The sequence below is a fragment of the Pristis pectinata genome, chromosome 6 (genome assembly GCF_009764475.1).
Source record: "Pristis pectinata isolate sPriPec2 chromosome 6, sPriPec2.1.pri, whole genome shotgun sequence".
Classification (NCBI taxonomy): domain Eukaryota; kingdom Metazoa; phylum Chordata; class Chondrichthyes; order Rhinopristiformes; family Pristidae; genus Pristis; species Pristis pectinata.
This window is the reverse complement of record NC_067410.1, coordinates 71,599,257-71,627,024: the sequence shown is the minus strand read 5'-3', so window position 1 is coordinate 71,627,024 and position 27,768 is coordinate 71,599,257. Positions and strand designations below refer to the sequence as shown.

General features: G+C 39.1%; 1 protein-coding gene across 1 annotated transcript in view; it reads left to right on the top strand.

Annotated features, from left to right (window-relative positions):
* The window catches only part of LOC127571531 (calsyntenin-2-like), a 422,857-nt gene that overhangs the window by 128,392 nt on the left and 266,697 nt on the right, over window positions 1-27,768 (top strand). Inside the window, 1 exon segment of the mRNA XM_052017987.1 lies at window positions 5,922-5,957. Within this exon segment, the coding sequence (XP_051873947.1) occupies window positions 5,922-5,957 (36 nt within the window).

Sequence of the window (27,768 nt, the reverse complement as noted above, 5' to 3'; positions counted from 1 at the left end):
GAAATAGGTTTGCAGCAATATTGTTTAATCAACTTCTGCATGCAGCTTTTTGTATTTTCTTCCCAAGTAACCCTGTGTCAAAGCTTGTCTCAAATGAACAAAATGTCTATTTCAGCAGCTTTGAGTGGTCATCAAATAAGGATCTTGGCAACTGATTCATCTAACAGGTGGTCACATCCTACATCTCCTAATGCAAATTAGTCACAGTGGCCAATGATGGTACAGTGGTCCAGCTAGCAGAGCTGCTGCCTCACTGTGCCAGAGACCTGGGTTCAATCCTGACCTCAGGATGTGGAGTTTTCACATGCTCCCTGTGACCGCATAGGTTTCCCCTTGGCGCTCCAGTTGCCTGCCACATCCCAAAGACAAGTGGTTTGGTAGGTTAATTGGCCACCGTAAATTTTCCTTGAGTGTGCAGGTGCATGCTAGTATCTTGGGAGAAGCTGACAAGAATAAAAGAAAGGGATTAATGTAGGATTTGTGTAAATGGGTGGTTGATGGTTGGTGTGAACTCAGTGGGCCGTAGGTCCTGTTTCTGTATTGTAAGGCTCTATAACTCATAAGGCATTTGTCTCAGATATTAATGTTTCTTAAAGGGGAATATTAATAAATGAAAACAGATTACCACATGCAGATGGATGTTCATGAAAGCTAGGATCAAGTGCATGTGAAACATGAAATCTAGTGAGAGCCTCATATTCCCTGGACTGGTGAGGGTGAGCAGTGGGTATCACTGGAAGGGATGTTGTCATTTACTCAGGTTTCTTCAATGTCTACTTGTCCATTAGGCTACTTATTAGGGCAAACTCTGCTCCTTGCTTATTGCTAGCTAGGTATGGAAGCATTGTGGTAAAATTATGGGCTTCTGGTTGAAATACCATCATAGCAGTCGAGGAATTTAAAGTCACTCAATTAAAATAAATCTGGATTAAAAATCTAGTATCGGTAAATAGCAACTACAAAGCTGTTGGATTGTTATAAAAACTCACGCAGTTTATTAATTTACTTCACAGCAGGAAATCTGTTAGTCTGTACAGTGAGTCCAGGTACACATTAATTTTTAACTGCCTCCTCAATTTGTGGCAAGAGAGATGGACAATAAATTGTAACCTTGCCAATGATGTCCACATCCCATGAATTTAAAACATTTAAAACAAATATTTAACATAATTCTAACTGCCGGTTGTAAAAACTGGGCTGCTGTTAGTTTTAGATTTGCTAGGACATTGTGTCTGATGTTAACAGGGAGTGAAGGGGAAGAGCACTAACAGGGAGTAAGTGGGCGTGGTGCTCCTGGGGAGTAAGTGGGCGTGGTGCTCCTGGGGAGTAAGTGGGCCTGGTGCTCCTGGGGAGTAAGTGGGCCTGGTGCTCCTGGGGAGTAAGTGGGCCTGGTGTTACTGGGGAGTAAGTGGGCCTGATGCTACCAGGGAGTGGGTGGGAATGGCGTTAATGCGAATAGATTGGGAGAGAGGGTTTAATTAAGAGCTAAGAACTCTGCAAGATTGAAAAAAATCAGTGGATATAGCCAATGTAAAGTGGTGAGGGGGAGGGGTGAAGCAAGAGCTGGGAAGTGATGGGTGGATCCAAGTGAGGAAGGGTTGATGGATGGATGGAGTCTGGTGGGGAGGGAAGGATGGGGATAGTGACAGAGGATGGGAGGTGAATAAGTGGAGGCAACAAAGGACTGAAGATTATGGACACTGATAAGAAAGGAAGGGCTTGAGTGGATTGGGGGGGTTGGTGGTGGGAATGAAGCTGGGAACAGTCTCCTGCGTGATCGGATTGGTTCTGAAAGCAGGGTCGCTTCAGCACTCGAAGCAACAGTCGGTTAAGCTGATCTTTGAGAAAAGACTTATAAATGATGTTATTCATCTTACTATAAAAACACTAAGTCAAATATATTACTCAGGCCTTGGTGAAACAAGAACGGAACAGATATTGCATGATGAAATGTCACAAGAATGCAAGGTCATAAGTAATAGAAGCAGGAATGGGCCAGTGGGCCATTCACCCCCCCCCCCCCCCCCCCCAAAATGGATCTTTTGCGTAGTGTGTTCTGCACGCAGCCCACAAGTGCCGTCACACTTCTGGCGCCAACATAGCATGCCCACAACTTCCTAACCTGTACGTCTTTGGAATATGGGAGGAAACCCATGCAGACACAGGGAGAACGTATAAACTCTTTACAGACAGCGGCCGGAATTGAACCCAGGTTGCTGGTACTGTAATAGCGCTATGCTAACCACTACACTACTATGCCTGCCCTTTCAATCTCTCTTTAAAATACTCAGAGATTGAGCCTGCACAGTCCACAAGTAGAAAGTTGAAAAGATTCACCACCTTCAGAGTAAAGAAAGTTCTCCTCATCTTTACCCTGAACAGCTGGCTCCTTTTGAAACTGTGACTTCTGGTTCTGGACACGCCAGCCAGGAGAATATCAACCTCTCATCCACCATGTCAAGCATCATGTGATAGTAACACTTGATTAACTGTCATAACAATATATCTCACACAATATGTCAGCCAGGAGTTGGTGACCTACTCCAAAACAGCAACTGGTCCTCTCTCACTATGTAAGATTGGTTGTTTGATGCCACGTTAAAAAGCTCAATCTCCTCCCCACGTCTTCCAAGTCTACCTTGGGTTGTTGGTCTGAGTGGTGCTGAGAACTCTGAAAATTAAGGGCTTTGGTCAGAGGTGATCTTTACCTGGATGGTCAAAACCAGGTGTTACACACTGATCTGAACAAACCAAAAGGCAGAGGGCTGAATGTTTGGGACAATTCTTAAAGGACACATCACCCAAAACTCAGATCAACACCAGTGTTTGTACACTGTCTCTTAGGCAGACTCTTTGTGAAAATGTTCATAGATTTATGGAATTTGTACAAGGGAGAAGGTCTTCTGGCCCTAATACTGATACTATTACCTGTGACCCAACTCCCGACTCTTGAGTTCTTCTGCCAGGTTCAGAAGTTCATCGATTCTTCTGAGTGGTGAACTCTGCCATTCTCATGCCTTTCATTATTGGTTCTCTGGGCTCTAACTGATTGCCTTCTGTACAAATGTAGCTCTCAAAGTGACATCAAAGACCACAGTCTTTAAAGTCAGGTGATAATGCCCCAGATTGAGGTTATACACTGGGGGCTTAGCCTGGCAAGGGTAAACCTAGGAAGCATCAAATCATTCCAGTTGGTTGGGAACTTTATACTTACGATCTGATTTTCCTTTTCTTCATTGCTCTTTCATCCCTTGCTGCATTTACTTTTACTGGCTAGAGATGGCATTGAAATCTAACATCAGTTAATAAAATTTGATTTGGTGCTGTTTTGCAACTTGTCACTGCAACTTGTCACTGCAACTTGCAAGTGCACTAAAATTTAATGTAGCTCCATTTCAAATTACACTCTGGTTTTGCTGAGCTTTGCAAAGTCCATTCCATGATATTTTTTTCCAACGTGGCAGTAATAGATTAAATGATTTTGATGCCTGCCGCCCTCTGTTTTGAAGTGCCTCTGCTAACTTCTCAGATCTGTGCTGTGTATCTTACCATCTAACAAGCTAGCATTACTCCTGTGCTTGTGACAATCAGAACCAGCAGATCTTTTGAAGTAAGTTTCCTGCACGGCTTGGTACTTCAACTTACTGAAGGACAGCATGCTAATCAATAATTATTTCATATGTACACCACAACAGAACTCAGCCCCAGGCACACAATTATCTGGTTAGCCTTTTCTTGACTTTCAAGGTTCTGGGGCTATTGAAGGTCTATGACATTTTAATTTTAATGAAACATTTACAATGTAATTGGTTGCTGGACTATTATGTAATAAGAGGTATGTAATGAGTTTTGTTTTTCATTGCTAAGGTTCAACCATTTTGTGTTTTAGTTGACCTGTTGGATATCCTTTGTATTCTTGGCAACAAAAGTAGTTTAGTAGCTTTAACTTTATTAAGAACTTGGCAGTTTTCTTTAATTGTACCTTTCAAGTTTATTGATTGCATCGCATTGAAGTGAATATCATTAGGTTTGCCAGAGTCTGTTGTTCTGCCTCATACATGCAGGAAGTGAAAGTGGACTAAGTGAAACCAGGCATTACAGGAGCGCTTTTAAGTTTCAAAATACCTTCCATGGCACATGCACGCTCATGGAAGGAATTGAGAATTATACCAATTGATAAATATTAACATAAACACAATGAATACACCCCAGGACTCTGCAGAGTAAGTCATGCTAATTTGAATGCCAATGTTCCAACAAATGCCCTCTCTCAAACATGCACAGCTGGATAGACATTCAGCAGTTAGAAGAAATCCCCACTGGTACTATTTAAAGGGATCATCAACTGCGTACAGTTTTATTGCTGAAGGATTTCTTTCTGTTCTTTCTGCAACTTTAGAAAATATTGATGGTTTTCTATAGCTGGAAAAGTCTTTGGGGAATGCAAGCCTGGTGTAGAATTACTTCCTGTAGGCTTTAAGGACTCTGCACATAATGATTGCTAGCAGAATTTGGGTGCATCCCCCTTTGAACAGGAAGGAGATTTGGCAGATGTCATGCAAAGCAGCACAACCTGCTGGAAGCAGGATGAGGTCAATCGGACTATCAGCAGGCTATTATATTTGCCCAGAGTACTTGGGGAGAAACTTAGCTGTTTGATCTTGGCTACTTGAGTACAGAGCAATACGTGAGGATATCTGCACTTCCACAGCAATTATTGCCTGAAATCTGCCAACTACAATGCTAAACTCAGAGCATGCCAAAACTACATGCCAATGGCTGTCAGGAAGAGTATGGCAATGAACATTTGTGCCTTTGCCTGCAGAACTGGAGATATTTGCAAAATCTTTATTGCGTAAAGGAGATCCTGGAGGTTCCGTATTCAGGGAGTGCTAACTCCATTTAATTTGCTCTAGATAGAGACCATGCTCACATTGTAACATCAAAATTATGAATATCCCCAGCTGCAGAGTACCATTAAATGGGCTCATATCGATGGGCCGAATGGCCTGCTTCTGCTCCCTTGTCTTGTGATCTTGTGCCATCTTACTGATTTTTGTTCTGCACTATAGTAGAACTGAGAGAGATTACACTCCCTTGGTGCCCAGCTTGTGAATGACAACAAGCAGTTCATCTTGTACGTTATTGCCTGGTCTCCTGGCTACATTCAAGATATCTTCATTTTGCGGCAGTTTGCTGACCCAGCTTCATTTGAGTCAATAGAACTAATCAAATAATTGCTATCAGACAACAAAGTCTATGAGGTAATGACAAGGTCACAGCCCTGGTGAGCAAACCACAGATGTGGCCATACTCAGGGAGAGAAGGATGAGGACATGAAAGAAAAAGCCGCATTTTTGTATCATCTACCATTTCAAAATGGGAAGATAATATGAGTTGAATGCTAAGAAGCATATGAAGGTGAAGATTAGGTTAGATAATACTATCATCTTCAGGGTTTCCGACATCTTATAGCTTGTATTCTAACAATGGCCAACATTGCATTGGGACTAAAGCACGTGGACATGCTTGTCCTGTTCTGCTTTTGTGACTGTCTTTACCCTGCCATGTCTTGTTCTATAACTAAAGCGTAAATGTGTCGGTGAGCTTTGCGCCATGTGAATGGTTGACTTTTGCAGGCCTTTTTAAGTGGGATTGCAGAGCTTGTGAAATCCTGAGTAATAGCATCACTAATATTCACACAGTTTCAATATAAACAGGAAAAAACATGCAACCTGTTCCGCAAATATCTGTGAAAAATGCCATACAATCAAATGAGATGCCATCTGTTTGAGGTGATTAAACCTGTGAAAAAATCAGTTTACCTTGTTTCTTGAAAAACAATTTTTTGCTAATACAAAGTTCATTAAGTCAAAATCAATTCCTCAATATGACATTGTGCTTTTCTTTTCCCTATGCAGGGCACGGTGATGGGACTAACCACCGATACAAGAGAGGTACCTTACTTTAACTGGCTTTCAAATGTGCTGAAACCAATTACAATATGTCTGTGCAAACATTTACAACAGCATAATTATTTGATATTCCATGTTTCTGGTGGTTTATGTCTTGGAGCAATGCTAGGGGTGAACTTTAATTAGCTGGTTTTTAGAGTGGCATGTGTGCACTCCATTAATGTTCTGTTTAAATGTGTGCACAAAACCATGGCTTCACATTATGTGGATAGTCTTAGATGATTATTGGGGACCCCTACTTATCCCACATTGCTCATACCCCTGATTGTTTCCTTGTTGACTGGTAATACAGTCACAGGGTTTTGCTTGAATTTCTTGGAGCAGGATCTGGTGGTCATATTCTTTTTGCTTATGCATATTTATTGCATCTAGTATGGCTAATCACAGCAGGCTAGATTTCTCACCAATGACAATGAACTATATTATTTTAGTACTTCATTATACCCCAAGCCATGCCATTCAGGTGACCACTTAGTGAAATTGAGCCCACTGAAAGCAAGGGAATTAATAGGTTGTTATCAACTTTCTGGAATTTTTACCAGGCTTATTTCCAATCACCCAGTCTCCAAAAGCATCTCCTGCTCAATCACTATTGTAATAATCATGCTTTTCATAAAATGCTTTTTTTGAATGTTTGCTGGGACAAATCAAAATACCAGTAAATATAACTGACATTAAATTGCTGATTGGCTTCCCTATTTATTTCCATGCACAGTGAAATATTTTGGAAGACCTAATAACAATGTTTTTTTTTGCTTTTTGATTACAAAGAAAAATCGCTCTTTTTTGATGGATCTGTAAAGTGTATAAAATACTGGTTGAGAACATTAATTGTTGCTGTGAGATTGTCACCCATTTAAGGATAGAGTCATTTGACTAATAGCTCTCTGGGCTGCAACAATGAGTAAAGTTCTGGGGCAGTCTGTGAAGAGCCCTTGAATAAACTACACACACCTTGTATGAGCTCCTTGTGCCTTGCATTCAACTGTCTGCACACTTTTCAATGGATGTTGTTGGATGTTTGAAACCCATTAAGCACACATACTTTACAAGCTGTATTCAGATAATATATTAAAACTAAGATTGCAGGTAGTGTGCCCTTCTTTTGCCATGAACTTGAGAATATAATGCAAAATATGGTCAAGACAACTTTTAAAAATGTTATGAAATGTGTGACAATGATCCTCAATTTCTCAATTGTGTTTATACAAATTTTAAATGTTTGAACATTATAACTTGAATACACAAATCTTAATTTATGCTGTATATTTATTACCATCATAATTGAGGAGCCACTTGCATTTGTTGTATTCAAACTTGCTCTGAAAATTAGAAGTATCTAGACTGAAACATACTATTTGCTATTGATACATGTAAGGTTACAGTAACACTGCTGTGCTTAAACTGGTATATAACTTGACAAGAAGGACATTCTACTATTGTTCTGTTTCCTAGATTTAATGAAAAAAAAGAACTACTAAGGAATATACTCTCAATCTGTATGAGTGTAAGTGCAGAGCTGGACTTTTGTACATCTACCAACAGACAGGTTGACTTAGTCTGGCAAATTATGTAGTACTGGAGAGTTGCTGGTAATAATTTGAGTTCTTGCTTAAGAATTGCCTTTATGGTGGGATGAGAGGCAGTGAGGGAACACTGGGCAGGATACTAATATAGATTAGAGTTTTATCATGGAAGATTTAGCCAAATTGAATTGCTTTTAAATAACGCCCCATTACTGATGCTTATGTTATTGATACATTGATAATCAGGATCAAGTTTAACGCGTGTGCTTGGAAGTCCCACTCTGAAGCTTGAGAGTGTAATAGATAATATACCAGCTCAAACATAGCAAACTCAGTGTAATCTTACATGTGTTGATAGCAATAGAGAACAAGCTTCCAATGCAATAGTGAGGATGTGTTGCTCTGACTAACATTGCATCTTTTGGATGAGATGTTAAACCAAAGTTCTGTCTGTCCTTGCCAATGGATGTTAATTACTGCTCAAAACAAATTGAAAGGTATATGACAGAAGAGTATTGGAGCAGGAGTAGAATGAAACTTGAAATGCAAGGGGTGAACTTGGTGACTTGGCCCCTAAAGCCTGACCTGCCATTTAGTAAGTTTGTGGCTGTTCTGACTATCTTCTCAACTCTGTATTCCATTCTACCAAAAATAACTTTTCACCTCTTGCATTTCGTCTACCTCTGTCTTAAAAGTATCAAAGAACTCTGGTTCTACCACCCAGTGAGGCAGAGTTCCAAAGATTCACAACCCTCTGAGGGAAAAAAAATCACCTCACTACTGTCATAAATGGACAATCTCATACCCTTAAACAGCAACACTTATTTCTAGATTCTCTCACAAGGAGAAACATCCTCTCCACATTCACATTGTCAAGACCCCCTCTGAATTTTGTGTTTCAATTAAGCCTCATTTCACTCTTCTAAATCCCAGTGTATGCAAGCCTAGTCTGTCAGCCGTGTGTCGGTCTAGTGACACTTCTTTAAACTGCTTTCTCTGTATTAACATTCTTCCTTAAATAAGGCGATACTGTGCACTGTTCTACAGATGTGGTCTCATCAATGCCCTGTTTAACTGAAGAATGATCTCCCTACATTTATATTCAATTCTCCTGGAAATAAACAATAACATTCTGTTAGTTTCCCTAATTGCTTGCTGTACCTGTATGTTGGCCTTCTATGAATCATGTGCAGGGAAATGCAGATCCCACTGTATCACGGAGACCAGCAATCTCTCACTAGTTACATAATATGCTCTTTTTATTTTCCTTCTAAAGTAGAGAATTTCTCATTTTCCCACATGATACTCAATTTGTCAGATCATTGCCTACTCAATACATATCAATATCACCTTGTAGCCTCTTGATGTCCTCTTCATATCTTACCTTCCTATCTATTGTTGTGTCAATAGCAAATTTAGCAACCATACCTTTGGTGCTTTCATTAAGCTATTTATAGAAATTGTGATGATTTGAGGCCCATGTACCAATTCATTTGCTATACCACTTGTCAATCAAAAAAAGACTCATTTATCTGCTTCCAGTAACCAGCCAATCTTCTATCCACAGCAACATGTTATCTCCTGTACTATCAGCTTGCATTTACAATACATTTTGATATGTCATCTTATCAAAATGCCTTTACCCGTCCACTGGTTGTCCTGTATCCACAGCATATATTACTTCATCAAAGGAGTCCAATAAATTAGCCAAAAAGGATTTCCATTTCGCTAAACTATGTTGGCATAATTTTAAGGAAATTGCAGGAACTGAGAAACTTGGGAGCATAAATTCTTGAAGGTAGGACAAAGTGAGAAGAATATTAACAGACACACAGGATCCTTGGCTCTATCACAGAGGCATAGAGTACAAAGGCAAGGAAATTAAATCTTAATAAAACACCAGATAGTTCTCAACTGGAGTATTCAGCTCAATTCTAAGCACTTCTCTTTAGGAAGCACGTCAGTGCTTCAGGGAGGATTTAGCAGAGAATCATTGATATGGTGAGCAGGATGAAAGAGTTCACTTGCATGGCGAGAATAGAGAACATAAAGTTATTTGCTCTGTGGCAGAGAAGACAAAGGAGGAAGTTTTGATAATGATGATCAAAATCAGGAGGAGATGTGAAAGAGTAGGATAAGGAGAAACTGTTCATAGTGACAGAAGGATCAGTAACCAGCAGGCCTAGATTTAAGGTTTATCACTTGGTAGTTGGTGTAGAGTTTAATTGTTATATTGAAAACAGTACAACTTCCCCTTGCAGAGTGCTGAACATCTTTCATTGGTTATCTGCAATTTTATTTGTCAGGAATTATTTGCCTTTGGACCAACACCTTCCACAATGTTATGTAGAGTTTCATATGATTCAAATTACTTCTGGTACCAAGCTACCTTTGCTAAAAATAAATTCCATATTATAATTTTAGGTGTCTGAACCATTAGTCACATTCCAAATATTCTTAAAAATCCCTCTCCGTATTGCTAAATGCTTTTCACACTGCATTGCTTTTTCTTTTATTCAACTTCTCCTATTTGAATTTCAGGGAAGGAAGGGATACCTCAAATAAAGATAACAGGATCAAAAATTATCACATTCTGATGCTTTATTATTCTGTGTCAAGGTTATATAACCATTTTAAATGATTACCATTTAAAATGTGTTGTTGTATTCATAATTAATGTGTCAATACAATATTTCCTAAAACTGTTCCAAGTCCAAGGCGAGAACTTGAGAGTGTAGATTGGGATGACATTTTTGAAGGGAAAAGTACTATAGAGATGTGGTCGATGTTCAGGGAACACTTGCAGGATGTTAGGGATAAATTTGTCCCGGTGAGATAGAGAAAGAATGAGGCAGGGTGAAGGAACCATGGGTGACAAGAGAGGTGGAACAACTAGTTAGGAGGAAGAAGGCAGCTTACATAAGGTGTAAGCAGCAAGGATCAGACAGGGCTCGTGAGGAATATAGAGTAGCAAGGAGGGAACTTAAGAAGGGGCTGAGGAGAGCGAGACGGGGATATGAAAAGGCTTTGGCAAGTAGGGTTAAGGAGAATCCCCAGGCTTTTTACTCATAAGTGAAGAGCAGAAGGATGGCTAGAGTAAAAGTAGGTCCAATTAAAGACAAAGGTGGGAAGACGTGCCTGGAAGCTGTGGAAGTGGGTGAGGTTCTCAATGAATACTTCACTTCAGTATTCACCAAGGAGAAGGGTCTTGATGACGCTGAGGACAGTGCTGGTAAGGGTAATGTTCTAGAGTATGTAGATATCAAGAAAGAGGATGTGTTGGAGCTGTTAGAAAATATTAGGACAGATAAATCCCCAGGTCCTGACGGAATATTCCCCAGGCTACTTCGTGAGGCGAGGGAGGAGACTGCTGAACCGTTGGCTAGGATCTTGTCCACGGGGATGGTACGGGAGGATTGGAGGGTGGCGAATGTTGTCTGCTTATTCAAAAAAGGTAGTAGGGATAGTCCAGGCAATTACAGACCAGTGAGCCTTACGCCTGTGGTGGGTAAGCTGCTAGAAAGGATTCTGAGAGATAGGATCTATGATCATTTAGAGAATCATGGACTAATTAGGGACAGCCAGCATGGATTTGTGAAAGATAGATCTTGCCTCACTAGCCTGATAGGGTTCTTTGAGGAGGTGACCAGGAAGATTGATGAGGGTGGTGCAGTAGATGTGGTCTACATGGATTTTAGTAAGGCGTTTGACAAGGTTCTGCATGGTAGGCTTCTTCAGAAGGTCAGAGGCCAGGAGATCCAGGGAGGCTCGGCCGTGTGGATTCAGAATTGGCTTGCCTGTAGAAAGCAGAGGGTTGTGGTGGAAGGAGTGTATTTGGATTGGAGGGCTGTGACTAGTGGAGTCCCACAGGGATCAGTTCTGGGACCTCTACTTCTTGTGATATTTATTAATGACTTAGATGAGGGGGTGGTAGGGTGGGCTAGCAAGTTTGCAGATGACACAAAGATCAGTGGTGTTGTGGATAGTGTGGAGGGCTGTCAAAGTTTACAGAGGGATATTCATAGGATGCAGAGCTGAGCTGAGAAGTGGCAGATGGAGTTCAGTCCAGAGAAGTGTGAGGTGGTACACTTTGGAAGGACAAACTCCAAGGTGGAATACAAGGTAAATGGCAGGATTCTGGGCAGTGTAGAGGAGCAGAGGGATCTGGGGGTTCATATTCACAGATCACTGAAAGTTGCCACACAGGTGGATAGGGTAGTTAAGAAAGCTTATGGGATGTTAGCTTTCATAAGTCATGGGGTAGAGTTTAGGAGCCATGAAGTAATGGTGCAGCTTTACAAAACTCTGGTTAGACCACTCTTAGAGTACTGTGTCCAGTTCTGGTCGCCTCATTATAGGAAGGATGTAGAGGTGTTGGAAAGGGTGCAGAGGAGATTTACCAGGATGCTGCCTGGTTTAGAGAGTATGCATTATGAGGAGAGACTAAAGGAACTCGGGCTTTACTCATTGGAGAGAAGAACGATGAGGGAGGACATGATAGAGGTATACAAAATATTAAGAGGAATAGATAGAGTGGACAGCCAGCGCCTCTTTCCCAGGGCGCCAATGCTCAATACAAGAGGGCATGGCTTTAAGGTAATGGGTGGGAAGTTCAAGGGAGATGTCAGAGAATTTTCACCCAGAGAGTGGTTGGTGCATGGAATGCGCTGCCTGGGGTGGTGGCTGATACGTTGGGCAAGTTCAAGAGATTGTTAGATAAGCATATGGAGGAATTTAAGATAGAGGGATATATGGGAGGAAGGGGTTAGATAGTCTTAGGAGTGGTTTGAAGGTGGGCCAAAGGGCCTGTATTGTGCTGTATTGTTCTATGGTTCTATGGTACATGAATATTTTGTTTTCTCACTAAAATCAAACAAGGATCTCATTTATGATCTCTGTTACACATCAGCAGCTCTGCAGTTATAGAACAGTACAGCACAAGAACAAGGCTCTTTGGCCCATGATGCCAATCTAACTAATCCCATCTGCCTGCACGCGCACTGTATCCCTCTGTTCCTCTGTCGAAATAACTGATCAACAGTAAGGTCCTAACTGGAAAAATATACAATTTTTCATCTGATTGTTTGATTCATCTCTGCATTTGCTTTTCAGCTAAAATTAGTTAACATGTTATAAAGTACACGTCATTGACAAATGAACCTCAAATATTTGATGAATAGAAGGACTCGCTTATTCAGCATCATTAATCACTGTCAATATTCAGATTCCTTTCCAGCACCCCCTTGTGATAAGACATCAAAATCATAGAGGGAGGTTTACCCAATGTCCATCAGTCTCATGCCTCCATTCTTCTGATCTTGTGCAGTCATTCCATTCTAGTACAAGAAAATAGTACCACTTCACCCTTGCAAAGTGCTGGGACATCTTTCATTGGTCATGTGTATTCTTACGTGACATGTGTTTTTTTTCTGCCTTCTTAGCAATGCCTTGTACACTGTTGACTCTGAGGGTGAATCAAAAGATAGCAGGGGAAGTGTCTATGCTTGTCAAAAGGAGAATTAGTGTGTGAGCCACCTGGATGAGGGCAGCTCCAAAAATATCTCAAGAAATTGAATACTGTGACAAAACAGCTTCAATGATTGGCCTTCCATCCGCCATTGCTTCTCGACCCCCATGGGTGTACTATGATTGCTGGTGCACTATGTGCACATGCAGTCTTGCAACTTACCAAGCCTTCTTAGGTAGCAACTCCTAAATCCACCACCAAGAAAAACAAGTGTGGCAGTCACATGAGAACACCAGTACTTGCAAAGTTCCCTCCAAATCACACAACATCCTTCATCGTTGCTTGGTCAATTGTGGAACTTCCTACCTTACAGCACCATGCAAGTATCTCACTACACTGCAAAGTTTCAAGAAGGTGACTCAGAAGCACTTCAAGGGCGGATAGGGATGAATATTAAGTCAATGTTCTACATCACTGCTATACTGTACATGAATAGAAGAAAATGCATATTATTAAATTCAGATCCATTTCAAAAATTTTCAAATACCAAATATGAAAATGTTTATAATTTTCTTAACATGGCTAAAAATATTCCTTAATATTTACAATTTTACTTAAAACAAAATAACTGTCTGGGTGCAACACAAATTGCACAACAGAAGAATGTCCTGTAGGAGCATTTATTTACAGTTTAAATACCATTAATCATATTTACTTTGGAAAGTTTCGGATATTAGTAATCTACCAAGTGTGCAACTCACCTCAGTGACTTGAAAGGTAGGTTGTACCCAGATGTATTCAATATAAATTCCTAAAAGGTTTTGCCTTTTGGAAGGATGTCAAATTAGGACTTCACAGATTGGGGATCAAATTTAGAATTCTCCCGGTTGGTATCGGTTACTATTTCACCATAATCCACTCCACAAGTAATAATTAACTCATGGTTATTCAGTGATTGCTTTGTGGATCAAACCTTTTATTTTGTCTGCAATGAAAAATGTTTCTATGTTTTGTGGAAAATTATCCCAAAATGTAACTGCATAAAGAAAATGCATAAAGAACATGTATTTTAGTTAGCACAATTGCATCTAATGGTGAATGTTAATGCAGACATTTGGCATATCATATAGGATCAGTTCAGTTGGTTTTGCATGGTCTGTAACCACACAAGTCAAATGACAAAAATTCTGTAAAGAATAATTTTAACATAGAATCGTCAAAATTAGGAGCAGAAGTAGGCCATTCGATCCCTTGAGCCTGTTCTGCCATTCAATATGATCATGGCTGAGCATCCAGATTCTGAACACTGTTTCTGCTTTCTCCCTATATACCTTAATCCCTTTAGCCATCAGTATTATATCCACCTCCTTCTTGAAAATCTTTAGTGATTTGGCCTCAATTGCCTTTTGTGGTAGAGAATTCTACAGATTCACCAGTCTTTGGGTGAATTTTTATTTCTACCTATCTTTAGGCCATGACCCCAGGTTCTGGACTTTCCCACCTTTGGGAACATCTTTCCTTCATCTAATCTTCCCACTCCTGTTAGGATTTTAAAAGTTCTAATGAGATCCCTCTCAAACTCTGGTGAATATATGTCCAATCATTCCAACGCTTTTCATAGATCTGTCTTGCCATCCCAGGCATCAGGTTGGTGAACCTTTCTTGTGCTCCCTCAAAACACCACAGGGTACCCAAGGTATGGTCTCAACAAGAGCCTGGACAATTGCAGTAAGACATCCCTGTTCTCTACTCAATCCTTCTGGCAATGAAGGCCAATGTACCATTTCCTGTATTAACTACCTGTTATACCTGCATGCTTACTTTCATCGATCGGTGCATGAGGACACCCGGGTCTTGCTGCATTTTCCCTTTTCTTAATCTCTTGTCATTTATATAAAAATCTGCTTTCCTGTTTTTACAACCAAGGTGGATCATTTCTCATTTATCCACATTGTATTGCATCTGCCATGCATTTTCCCACTCATTCAACCTGTCCAAACCAATTTGGAGTCTCTCTGCATCTTTCTCACAGCTCACACTCCCATCCAGTGCTGCATCATCTGCAAACCTGGAGATACTATATTTAATTCCCTCATATAAATCATTAATATATATCCTGAAAAGCTGGAGTCCAGACACTGAAACCTGAAGTACCTCACTTGTCACTGTGTACCACTTGGGTAAAGAAACTGTTTATTCCTACTGCTTGTTTCTTATCTACCAACCAGTTCTCTGTCCATGAAGTACCTTTCCCCCAATCCCATGTGCTTTAATTTTTTACACTAATCTCTTGCGTGGAACTCTATTGAAAGCTTTCTGAAAGTCCAAACACACCACGTCCATTGTTTCTCCCCCATCCATTCTATAAATTATATCTTCAAAAAATTCCATCAGATGCTTAACAGATAAGGTAATGATGCTTTGACTTCCTAAATTTTGTGAGACTGTGTTTAAAAATAAAAGCTACTGCACAAATTAAACAACAATTAAACTAAGTACATAAGAAGTGAAAGACTTGGTGAGATAAGGGGCTGAGGAGAGTACAAAGAAACAGCTTCCATTTTGACAACAACTTTAGTATAAAGTGCTTCAGAAAAAGCTGACAACTCAATGAAAATGCTGTTTGACTGAGGATTTGTTGTGAATAATGGGCTTTAACAAAGGACACTGCCTCAAAGACATTTAATAACTTAAACCCCTTCTGTACACTGGATTTTAAGATATTTATCTGGTTTATAGATCAAATTCTGCAATCTGTTTATTTCTATGGAAACTGAATGTCAATACTTTCAAAGTGATGTAAAAATTAATTGTAATGGAGTGTGAACTTGTCGTGACTTAAGCTACCACTATATCCAAGATTTAATCTGTTTTATACACTAAAAGCTTAATAGCATTTTTGTTGTAGCAGACTTGGAAACATTTAAAGTGAGCCCAGATGATGCATTTTGTGAGGGTGGAGGAGGTGGTTCTGGAAATATGTTCCTCTAAATAACATCTGTCTATCGATTATTAACAGCTCTGCTAAATTTATAATTAATCACCACCTACCGTCTTGCTGCCAATCCCAAGCTGCTGTTTCTAGTTCCTTGCTCTTGCAACTATTATAACTCTTAGTTTCTATCTGTCTGCTATTCAGAGAGAATGATGACCTATCTGGTGCACTATTCTGCTCCACCTCATGTCTCAATGACTTTGCTGAAGGGTGTCTCTCCATTCTTACATAATAAATGCCATCCAGTTTTCCTACTTTATCTCGCAAACATCTGGTGTATCGATGATTCCATAATAGACCTTATACTTCCCTGTAATCCTATCAAAGGAAGTACTCATAATCCTCATTATCAATATGCAGAATAAATTATGAAAACTCAGCCAAGTCTTAAATACTGAGACCTTTGTTATTAAAAATGTAATCATGGGTTCCAATTACAAAGTGTATACCAACTAAGTAAGTCAAGAACTTGGAGATCTGTGAGGATAATGGATAAAAGGAACGAATGGAAGAACATAAGAAACACAAGCCTCCACAGTATTGTGAAGAAAATTACAAAGGTTCATTACTCTCTCGGTGAAGAAACATCTTCTCATCTCTTTTTTTTCTCAATAGCCAACCCCTTATTTTGAGACTGGCACCCTGGTTCTAGGTATCCCAGCCTGTGGATTCATGAACTCTACATTTACTCTATAAAACCTTGGAAAACTTTCAAATGTTTCAATGAGATCACCTCTCATTCTTTTTAAACTCTAGAGAGGACAGGCCTAGTTGCTTCCTCTCTCTCCATACAACAGTCTCGCTATCCCAGGAATCAACAGTGAGTCATCATTTCACTACCTTTTTTTGTACAAATATATCCTTCCTTAAGTAGGAAGATTGGACCTGCAGACAATAATCCTGATACAGTCTCACCAGTTTTCTTTACACTTGGAGCAAGATTTCTCAACTTTTATTCTCAAATGCTCTTGCAGTAAAGAGCAGCATATCATTTGCTTCCTGCTTGTTTGTTGTCCAGATGAAGGGTCTCGACCCAAAGCATCAACCATCCTTTTCTGTCTACCGATGCTGCCTGACCCACTGAGTTCCTCCAGCAGTTTGGTTTTTTTGCTCCAGATTCCAGTATCTGCAGTCTTGTGTGTCTCCTGCTTGTTGAACCTGTATGTTAACTTACAGTGATTTGTGTAGAAGGACGCATAGGTCTCCGTGAACACCAAAATCTTTCACCATTTGAAAAAATACATTCCCTTTCTATTATTTTCTGCAAAAGTGGACCACCTCATATTTTTCCATATTTTATTCCATCTACCATATGCTTTTTCATTCATGTAGTGTATCTATTTTTCCCTGAAGCCTTCCTGAATCCTCCACACAACCTACTCTACCATCTTGCTTTGTTTCTTCAGCAAACTTGGATATATTACACCTATTCCACTCATCCAAATCATTATTATACTTTGCGAATAGCTGGGGCACCAACGCTGATTCTTGTGGGATCCACTGGTCACAGTCTTCCAATCATGTTCATTCTTACACTTCTTTTGTCCTTACTAATCCTCAATGCATGTCAGTTTATTAATATCATGTCCTCTAATCATATTTATTAATCTGCTTTGTGACACTGTTGGAGACTTTCATCAAATCTAAATATACCAAATAAACTGGATCATTCTTATGCAAACCATTAGTTACAACCTCAGTTCCAGCAGATTTGTTAAAGCGGATTTCCCCTTCGTAAATCCATGTTGACTCTGACCAATCCTATTAGTCTCCAATTTACTTCGTTGGTAATAGATTCCAGTACTTTATCCACAATGGATGTCAGGTTTGCTGATTTGGTTGTTCCTAAATACTGGGGTTACAACTTCCACCTTCCGATCTGTGGGAAATGTTCCAGAACCTAGGGAATTTTGAAACAGGACATCCTCTTATCTTCATACCTTCCTCACTACAAACACTTGCATGTAAGTCATCAGTTCCTGGGACCTGATAAGATTTCAGTCCCATTAATTTCACCAACAATAGTTTTCTATTAATACTAATTTCCTTTTGCTCATTTACCGCAAACTATGGCCCTCCACTCTTTTTTTGGACAATATCTGTGCCGCCCATGAATATAGGCATAAAACATGTGTTTGCATTTTCTGCCATTTCCTTATCCCCCAATATATTTTCTCCTCCCACCATCTATAACAGAGCCACATTAACTTCAGCCAATCTTCTCCATTTTACCTATCAACAAAAGCTTTTATTGTCTACCTTTGTTTCTCAGCAGACTATATTCAGTAGCCTCATATTCCCTTTCCTTATCAATGCCTTGGTTCTCCTTTGTGAATTCTTATATTTTCCCAATCCTCAGGTTTACTGCATTATTTTGGCAACATTATAAATCTTTTCCTTTGATATAATACTATTTTTCACTTTGATAGCTGTAGCTGTATCATTTTGCTTTTTTTGCAGTAAAAGGACAAATGATATCTGTAAACTATATATTAATTCTTTTAAAATTAGTCATTAGTGGTTTACTCTCATACAGTACCCTTTAATTCAGTTTCCTAATCCATTACAGGCAGTTTATGCTTCATGCCTTCGTAGTTTGCTTTATTCATATAAAAGACCCTGGTTTCAGATTAAACAAAATTACTTTGTGTAGAATTCAATCATAATTATGACCACTGTATCACTGTTGACTGAAGGTCCCTTAACCACCAGATTATCAACTCAATACACAACCACCAAATGGAGAAAAAAATAATCTTCTTCTCTCATTTGTTTCCCAATGTACTGATCTAACAAACCATTTTGTAATTTAATCCTCCACAGTATCACTACTGATTTGATGTATACTGTCTATATGCAGATTAAAGTCCCCCATGAGCATTGTATTACCCTTATCATATGCATCTCTACTTTCCTATTTATACTATACTCTGCATTACCAATACTATTTGGGGGGACCTTTGTACAACTTCTGCCAATGGTTTCCATTCCTTAGCTCCTACATCCTGCGGCTGCAATACCCTACCTGCCTTGCCATACTTGTCTTAGTGAAGTTAACTTTGCTTAATCAATACAGTTAATTCAGTCACCATCCCCCTTTCATCTCTGAAGTCCTTTGCATAACAAAGTCTCCATGGACACTGCCATCAGAGGATGATGTGCTAAGAACACACTATCATAGAAACAACCCCCATCTGGACAACTATTGAGATTAAAAAAAGGTTAGGTGGAAATGTCACCAATCATCATTAGCTCAGCTTGTGGAAGAACAGTAATTTACTATATTCATTGAAGAAAATGTATTTAATCAATGGATTAATAGTAAAAAAATAAATGTTTGGCACCCATTAACTTCGTTATCCTTGGCCCCTGCCCATTCTTCATCTGTTTTCTGCATCTCCACATCATCAGTAGGAAACACAGCATCGGTTTCTAAGTGTATACCTATAACACTCATCAGAACCACACCATCTGACTCCTCCATTGTCCCTAGATTCTCAGATTTGTTGTCCAACATTTAATACATGATGAGCAGAAATTTCTTTCAGATAAATAGTGATTAAGCCATCATTTTTATCTCCCATCACAATACGTGCTTCTGACTGACCAATACCATCTCTCTCCCTGGGAACTTTCTGAAACTCAACAGACTGTGCCACATTCAATCCTGAGGTAAATTTTGGACCATACATTTGTGCCATCACTAAGATCTCTTACTTTCTCCACAATGCTGCGCAATTCTGAATCAGCATTAACTCTCAAACTACTCATACCTTTGTTCATGTCTTTGCTAGCTCTGGACATTCCAAAGGCATGCTGACTAGCCTCCCTAAGCTCTGCATAAACTTGAGGTCATTCAAAACTCTCCTGATTGGCAGTGTACCATTCACCCAAGTGATGCTTGCTATCTCGAAGTTAAAGACTGAAATCGATCCATTGATTAAGTGTATAGACTGGATAGATGGAAGAAAAATTCCTACTTCGATCCCATAGATTTATTCTGTCATTAGGATCATTAGAAAGCCATCAAATATTATTCCACTCTCTCTTCTGGATATCTTCCTCGGCATGTGTAGAACTAAGTGTTCTGAATTTGTCAGCAGTGGGAAATATTGAGATTTGAAGTTATTCTCTGTGATTGAGCAACTTGAACTAATTCAATAAATTTTCTTGCACTACAGAAATGACAAATGATTTGAAATATAGATTCACATTAATGTACAGAGCAATCACGTAATACACAGTGAGATCTTACAAAGACCACTGAGATAAAGGGCTGATGATGGCTGTTGATGGAGGAATGTTGGCCAGGACACTGGAAGACCCTGCCTGGGACCTTTGAACGGTGTCATTACTGCTCGGATGTCTGCATGAATTGGCAGGCTGATCGAAAGGCAGCAAATTGACACCTGATGGCATTACAGTCCATCAACGTTGAACTTGGGTGTCAATATGAATAACACACTGAAGCTGTAGTGAGAATGACACGGGGAAAAAAGAAAACCAGCACAAACACACAATAAAGGAAGCTGCTGTGGAGAATGATTTTTGACCAAATAGGTCACATTTTCAAGTGGCCACTGTCAGTCTCAGTGAGAGATCCTAGAGACTAGCTGTTACATGACTTTTTGGTACTGCCATTAGAAGAGGGCCTGAATTAGACCAGATGCATTTTAAAAGGGTATTATTTTGATAATTGGGATCCAAAAAACTGGCTCTTGCAAACAGGATAACTGACCAGAGCACAAAAAGAAATTCCAAAGTTTTGAATAGAAAATAAATTTTAGTCTTGCATTTATTTTTTGCTTGAATCTGGAAGCAAGCATACGGCAATAAATTAATACAATTTAGTTTCTAATCAGTTAGTTGGGTCAGACAAAATTCATGCTCTCTATCTTAGTAATGCTGCTAGACTGAAAAGACTTCCTTATCTCCTTTTTTCCCCACACATGCCTGTAAATAAGTCTGACTTATTCATGACTTCAGCCTTTCAGTACATCAGGGCATTAAAAAAAATCCTATCTGTCTGAAGACAGCCTTGCGGAATGCTCAGGAACTGGACATCAGCACTAGGCGTTTTCATCCTTCACAAATGAATTTAATAGAATTCCACCAGATCAGTTTCTCACTCAGAAGTGATCAGATCACAGCCTTGCCTCCCACATCCAGCGTTTTACAAAGCAATTCATACAACTAGATGTGTAAATGTGAATCTTTGAGCTAAGCAAAGCGAGGTATGACAAACCATTAACATCCTAGGGGGAAAAATTGCAGGGAGCATCACCATTGACCAGAAACTTAATTAGAACTCCACATAAACAGGTTAAAAAGCAGGTCAGAGGCTGGGTACTCTGTGATGAATGCTACATCTTCTGATTCCCCAGAGCCTTTCCAATACCCACTGCATTTCAGGAGAGTGATGGAATATTCTCTTCATGGGATGTGTTCAACTCCAAAAATAGATCATGAAGCTTAACATCATCTGAGGGAAAACAGCTGCTTAATCAGCACCTATCCAACACACAAAAGATTCATTCCCTCTAGCACAGGTGATGTCTGTTACTACTGGAGCTGTGCACCAATGTTTCTTTGGCAGCAATTCCCAGTAGGGGAAGGAGTAGACTGTTCAGCCCTTCATATTTGCTCTGCTGTTCAGGAAGATCATGGCCAATCTTTCCACCTTAACTTCATCTCCACACACTATCCTACTTTCCTTTAATTCCTTCAGTAACCGAAAATGTATTAATTCTTCTCCTCGAGCCACAGAGTAATACAGCATGGAAACGGGCCCTTCGGACCAACTTGTCCATGCTGACCATGGTGCCCTCCAATCTAGTTCTATTTGCCTGCATTTAGTCCATATCCCTCTAAAACTCCTCCTATCCATGTACTTATCCAAATTTCTTTTGAATGTTATTACTGTGCCTGTCTCATCCACTTTTTCTTGCCGCCCATTCCATATGTGCACTACCCTCTGCGTGAAGAAGTTGCCCCTTTGGAATAGAGCATACCAAACAATTGCAAACCTTTAAATGAAGAAATGTCTCCTCATCTCAGCCTGAAGTGGACAATCCTTTTGTTTCTGATCAGGTTGTATTTTCGACAGTCTGGGGGAACTGCAACAGCCTGGTCAACCCCTGAAGATTTTTATATGGTTTAATTACATCCCATTTTATTTTTCTTGAGTCTAGAGTAAAAAAATCTCCAGTCTATTCAGTCACTCTTCAGAGCAAGCCACTTATCCCAGAACTTGCTTGTTCAGTCTATGTATATCTTTTTCTAGCCTCATTGCATCCTCCTCAGAAGTTACTTTTCTAGTCAGTATTTTATCATCTATCTTGGATGCATTACACACATCCCTTCATCTAAATAATTGGCATAGAGTATAAATAGCCATGACCTGAGTACTGATTTTGACATATACCATTAAATACACTTTGCTAGCCCAAAAATGATCTGCTTATTCCTACTTGTTTTCTGTTCATTAAGCAATTATCGATTTTTTTCCAGCATAGTATCACCAATCCCATGGGCCCTACTCTTATAACATATGTGCACCTGATTTGATGTTTTTCAAAAATCTAAATGCACTACATCCACTAGTTCACATGTATCCATTCCACTAATAACAATCTTCATCCAACAAAGTTAATAATTTATTTTGCTTTGTGACAACATCCTTAAAGATTCTAACATTGTTCCCACAACTAATGTTGTGTTAATCTGCCTTTAGTTTCTCGTTTTCTCTCTCCCTCAAGAATCAAATCAAGGTAGTGAATAAACACAAAGCCTCTATCAACTAGAAGGACAAGGACATCATAAGATCATCATCAGCTCCAAGACTCATATTATTCCTGTTTGAAAAAGTGTTCCCATTTTTTCATTGGGACAAAATTCAAGGCCTCAGGATCAACAGCATTGTGGGATTATTCCATATCCCTGAGAGTAAATAGGGATAGGATAATGCTGGCCTTGCATCCCATGAAAGTGCTTTTGTGTATATGAAGTGATGGTCCCTATGTCTTTGGAGAAATGTAACATTATCTAGGCCTTTGTTGCCACTTCTGGTAACGCATCAGCCCTGCATAGGGAATGCATCATAATGTCGTTTCCAGGCAATTTACATTTAGCCCATTTGGAAGCTGCATGCTTGAAAAGAATATAGCTTAAAGGGGATAAGACTTTGGCAGCCGACTCATGGGAGTTTAGCTTTATTTATTCTGTGTATCTGAGAAGGAAAGATAGTGTGTAAAAGAAAGACTAATTCCACTGGTGGGTGGATCTGTAGCCAGGGGACACAGATTGAAGATAAGTCAAAACAGGCAGAAGGGAGAAACAGGGACTGTTTTTCAATATTAAATTATACTAAAAGAGCAGTAAATATTTTGTAGCATTTTTTTAGGAAAAAACATTACAAAGAAATATGGGGAAAAGTCAAGAGAGTGAGATTAATTACATAGTCTTTTCAAAGAGTTAACACAGGCAAAGTTGAATGGCTTCCAGCTCTGTAAAAATCAATATGTGTCTCATACAAGTTGGCTCCCTGAATTGATTTAACCTATTAAAAGTATAGCATCCCATTTCTTTTTTGTCCCAAAGCATGTTCTTAGTAAAGATGCTGAGAATTTCCCTGGGAGTTCTTGTGATCATCCTTTGCACATTCAGCAAAAGGTCTAACCACATCACTTTAAATTGTTTTTTCAGCCAATCTGCAAAACTGGTCAGAACTTAAACTCTTAAGGACATTCCTGTGTGTTATGAACCCATAATGTTTTGTGCCATAAAAGTATTCACATTGAGCCATAATTTGCTGTCAAAAATCAATAAGGCTAACAAGTTTTATTTTTGCAGCAGCCTCAAGTGAATGTCAGGTTCACAGTTAAACAAAATTTTCAAAAATTTTCTGTTCAATTTTTGCCTCCCACCCCAATGAAAAATTAATCTCCCTGTCTGCCTCACCATTTGAATTGAAAGACATGAAGATGCTTAATTTGCATACTAGGTACAGCCAAAACTCAAATCCCGCGAATTTCAATCTAGATACCCTTTTAATGATACAATAAGAAGTGTTAATTACTACCAGTCAACATCATTATCACATGAAAAAAAGATTGCAAGTATTTGTGCCTTATTTGTCTAGGTTTTAATTGTCTTTGGTGATTTAAAAAATATGATATTAACGCCCTTTAACTTGTTATCTTTCAATCTAGTTTCCTCTTTCTATCTTGATTGGCAATGATTTCATGCTCTCCAACTTTAATATTTTTTAGTCTCTGCTTAGTTCATTTCACAGTCATTCACTCTGATACATGATTACTTCCCCTATCAATTTGGTCCCTGATGCTTGGTTTTCCTAGGTGACTATATCAGTTCTTATTTCCAGCAAATTCAAAATAAAATCTAAAACCTAAATGTGAAAGGCAAATATCCAACTAGTGGCAAACGTTATTGGCTGCGCACTACAGCAAATTAAGGTCCAATCTATCCTTGAACCAAAATTGAGTTTGTGACAGTAAAGGCAGTCATTAGGAGATATTTGCAAAGAGTTTGATTTCCTCCTTCAGGGCTTGATTGGTTTCATTATTCTAGACTATTGTACTGAGGAATCAGACCTATGTAGATTATATTTGGTTATAGCATTGTCCAATTTTCCAAGGTTGAGTCAAGTTTTGCCTCAAAAAAAAATGTCACACTCTCCAGCAGAAGAAGTTGTTTTGCCAGAATTTAACCAATAACCTATTGCCAAGATCTAGATCTGTAACTGTGCATTTAATTATGTTGTTGAATGTCATAAACTGGCAAAGGTTGCAAATGAAAATAGGAGAGCCTCGGATAATAGTAGGGACTTTGAAGACAAATATAAGCAGGACTCAAAATATCCATTACTGGAAGAATGATTTCACTTGAATACTCCAGCTGATTATATGAAATCTGATGTTGCTGATGGTGTGCAGTCTGATTTTAATGTTTGCATCCACTAGTACCAGGTTGTTTTTTGTGGCTGTTTCTTTTAAACTTGCACTTCAAGGATACTTTGTGCAATTGATATCATCTTTGGTTTTGCTGACAAGAAATATCCTGCCTCTGACAGTGATGGCTGATGAATGACCCAGTATTTATTATTACTTCTGGCATCTCCAATTGGCAGGCAAGTGTTTGAGCACCATCCAATAAGATTATATTTTGGCTTGGCAGCATTGATCTCGTGTGATAGTTTCTTGATGCTTTAAAGCCCATGGATAGATAATAAGACCACAAAGATGTATTTAAACAGGATAAGATTTCTTTATCCATGAGTTGTGAGAGCAGAAATCTGTGGTTAAATGATAAGGAATAATACCAGTATTAATGGAGCAAGTGAAATATTAGTTCAATTATTGCCGTGTCACCATTAGTCACAATAAATAAGGATTCAAAGACTTATCAAAACAAATATTTACAAAAGTACACAGCAAATTTTTTAGCATCTTTTATACTGATCATAAATATTTAGGTATCTTTTAAAATAAATCTAAATTGGTAATGACTTCTGGGAAGCAATTAGTAATTGGAATTTATCAAAATGTTTATAATCAGGGGTAAAGATGAAGTGATTAATACATTACTTTAGGCAATTAAAATAAAAATGTCCGTAATTTGAACCAAAACAAAATGTGGATTATTATATTAAATCAAGTATTATTATGGTCTTTGGATACCAGGATATTCATTTACTCAAAGGGATGGTGTGAATTTTTAATTGTACAAATTTGCATCATTCAATTATGTGTGGATTTGTGCATTCTCAGAGAGCTACAGGGTCGTTCACCCTAGGAAGGGTTTGAATTTCACATTAAAATGGTAAATTGAACTTTCCAAAATTTTTCCTACTTCAAAAATGAAGGATTTTCAATCTTTAAAGAATAAGCGTTATCCCCTCCCAAAAAGCTGCCTAAAAAGTTATTAGTTCTCGGTTGTTACCAATCATTCACTTTTCCCCCTTGTGGACTTTGCAGAGGTGGTCTTTAATGATATTTCTTTACTAAGGAAGCTGAGACATTTGGCAATAGTTACAATTCTTAAAACGCAACATAGAATATACTCTCGGACAAAAGCAGAGATAAGATGATATCAGTACCATGAGTCCATCTTTAAATAGCAGAGTGGCAACTCAATTGGGCGCTGCCATATCACATAAAATAAACTGCTCTGTTCCAGGCTTGTCCCAGCATTAGGAAGAAACAGCAGATTAAAAAGAGTGATGAGTCTCTATATACATCAAAGCTGTTGTTGCAAAGCAAGCTTGCACTAAATTAAATTTTCAGTGCAAAGAGGGGAAAAATATACACGTTATGTTTATACCTGCATGTGCAGTGAATAAATGTAATGTCTCCATTGATCTGCATTGCTGAATATTCTGTGTTGCTTGTGAGAAAGGGGACCTGATTTTAACTCTGGTTGCCACTTTCAGAGAGCTACGAACTTGGACCCCAAGATCCCTCTGAACATCAATGATTCTAAGTGTCCTGCCATTTACTGTATACTTTCCTCTCACATTTGACCTCCCAAAGTGCAACACCTCACACTTGTCCAGATTAAACTCCATCTGCCATTTCACTGCCCATATTTCCAACTGATCTATATCCTGCCAAATCCTTTGACAACCTTCCTTATTATCCACAACTCCACCAATTTTTGTTTCAGCGGCAAACTTAATAATTAGCCCACCTACTTTTTTGCCCAAATCATTTATTTTATATAAAATATATCACAAACAACAGAGGACTCAGCACTGATACTTGTGGAACACCACTGGTCACACACCTCCAGTCATACCATTACCCTCTGTCTTCTATGGCCAAGCTAATTTTGAATCCGATCTACCAAATGTCCATGGATACCATGTGCCTTAATCTTCTGGATCAGCTTACCATGAGGGACCTTGTCGAAAGCTTTCGTAAAGTCTATGTAGACAACATCCATTGCCTACCCTCATCAATTATCTTCATCACCTCCTTAAAAAAACTCCCAAGTTTGTAAGATGTGGCTTGCTCTGCACAAAACCATGCTAACTGTCTCTAATAAGTGCATGCTTTTCCAGATGCGAGTAGATCCTGTCCCTAAGAATCTTCTCTAATGATTTCCTGCCAATGAGGTAAGGCTCACCAGCCTGTAATTTCCTAGTTTGTCTCTACTTCCCTTCTTAAACACAAGAATAACCTTGGCTATTGTCCAGTCCTCTGGAACCTTGCTAATGGCTAAAGATGATACAAAAATCTCTGTGCAAGGCCCCAGCAGTTTCCATTCTTACTCCTTTTAGTAACCTGGTATGGATAGGCCCAGGGGACTTGTGTATTTCCATGTTCTTCAAGAGTCCCAACATCTCCTCCTTCTTGAGATCAACATGCCTTAGAATGTCAGCATAGCCCTCTCCGATCTCGCTATCCTCCATAACCTTGTCTTCGGTGAATACTGATGTGAAGTACTCATTTAGTACCTCGCCCATTTCCTCTGGCTCCAGGCATAAATTCCCTCCTTTGTCCTTGAGTAGTGGTACCCTCTCCCTTGTTAGCATTTTGTTTCTAATGTATAAAATGCCTTGGGATTCTCTTGAATCATACTCGCCAAGAACATTGGTTTTAGCCCTACAAATTCTCTCTTTAAGTTCTCTCCTGCTTTCTTTATACTCCTCAAAGGCCCTGTCAGATTTCAGCTTCCTAAACCTTACATATGCTTCCTTTCCCTTTTTGACTAAATTTGCAACATCTCTTGTCATCCAAGATTCCTGAACCTTGCCATCCTTGTCTTCCTTCCTCACAGGAATAT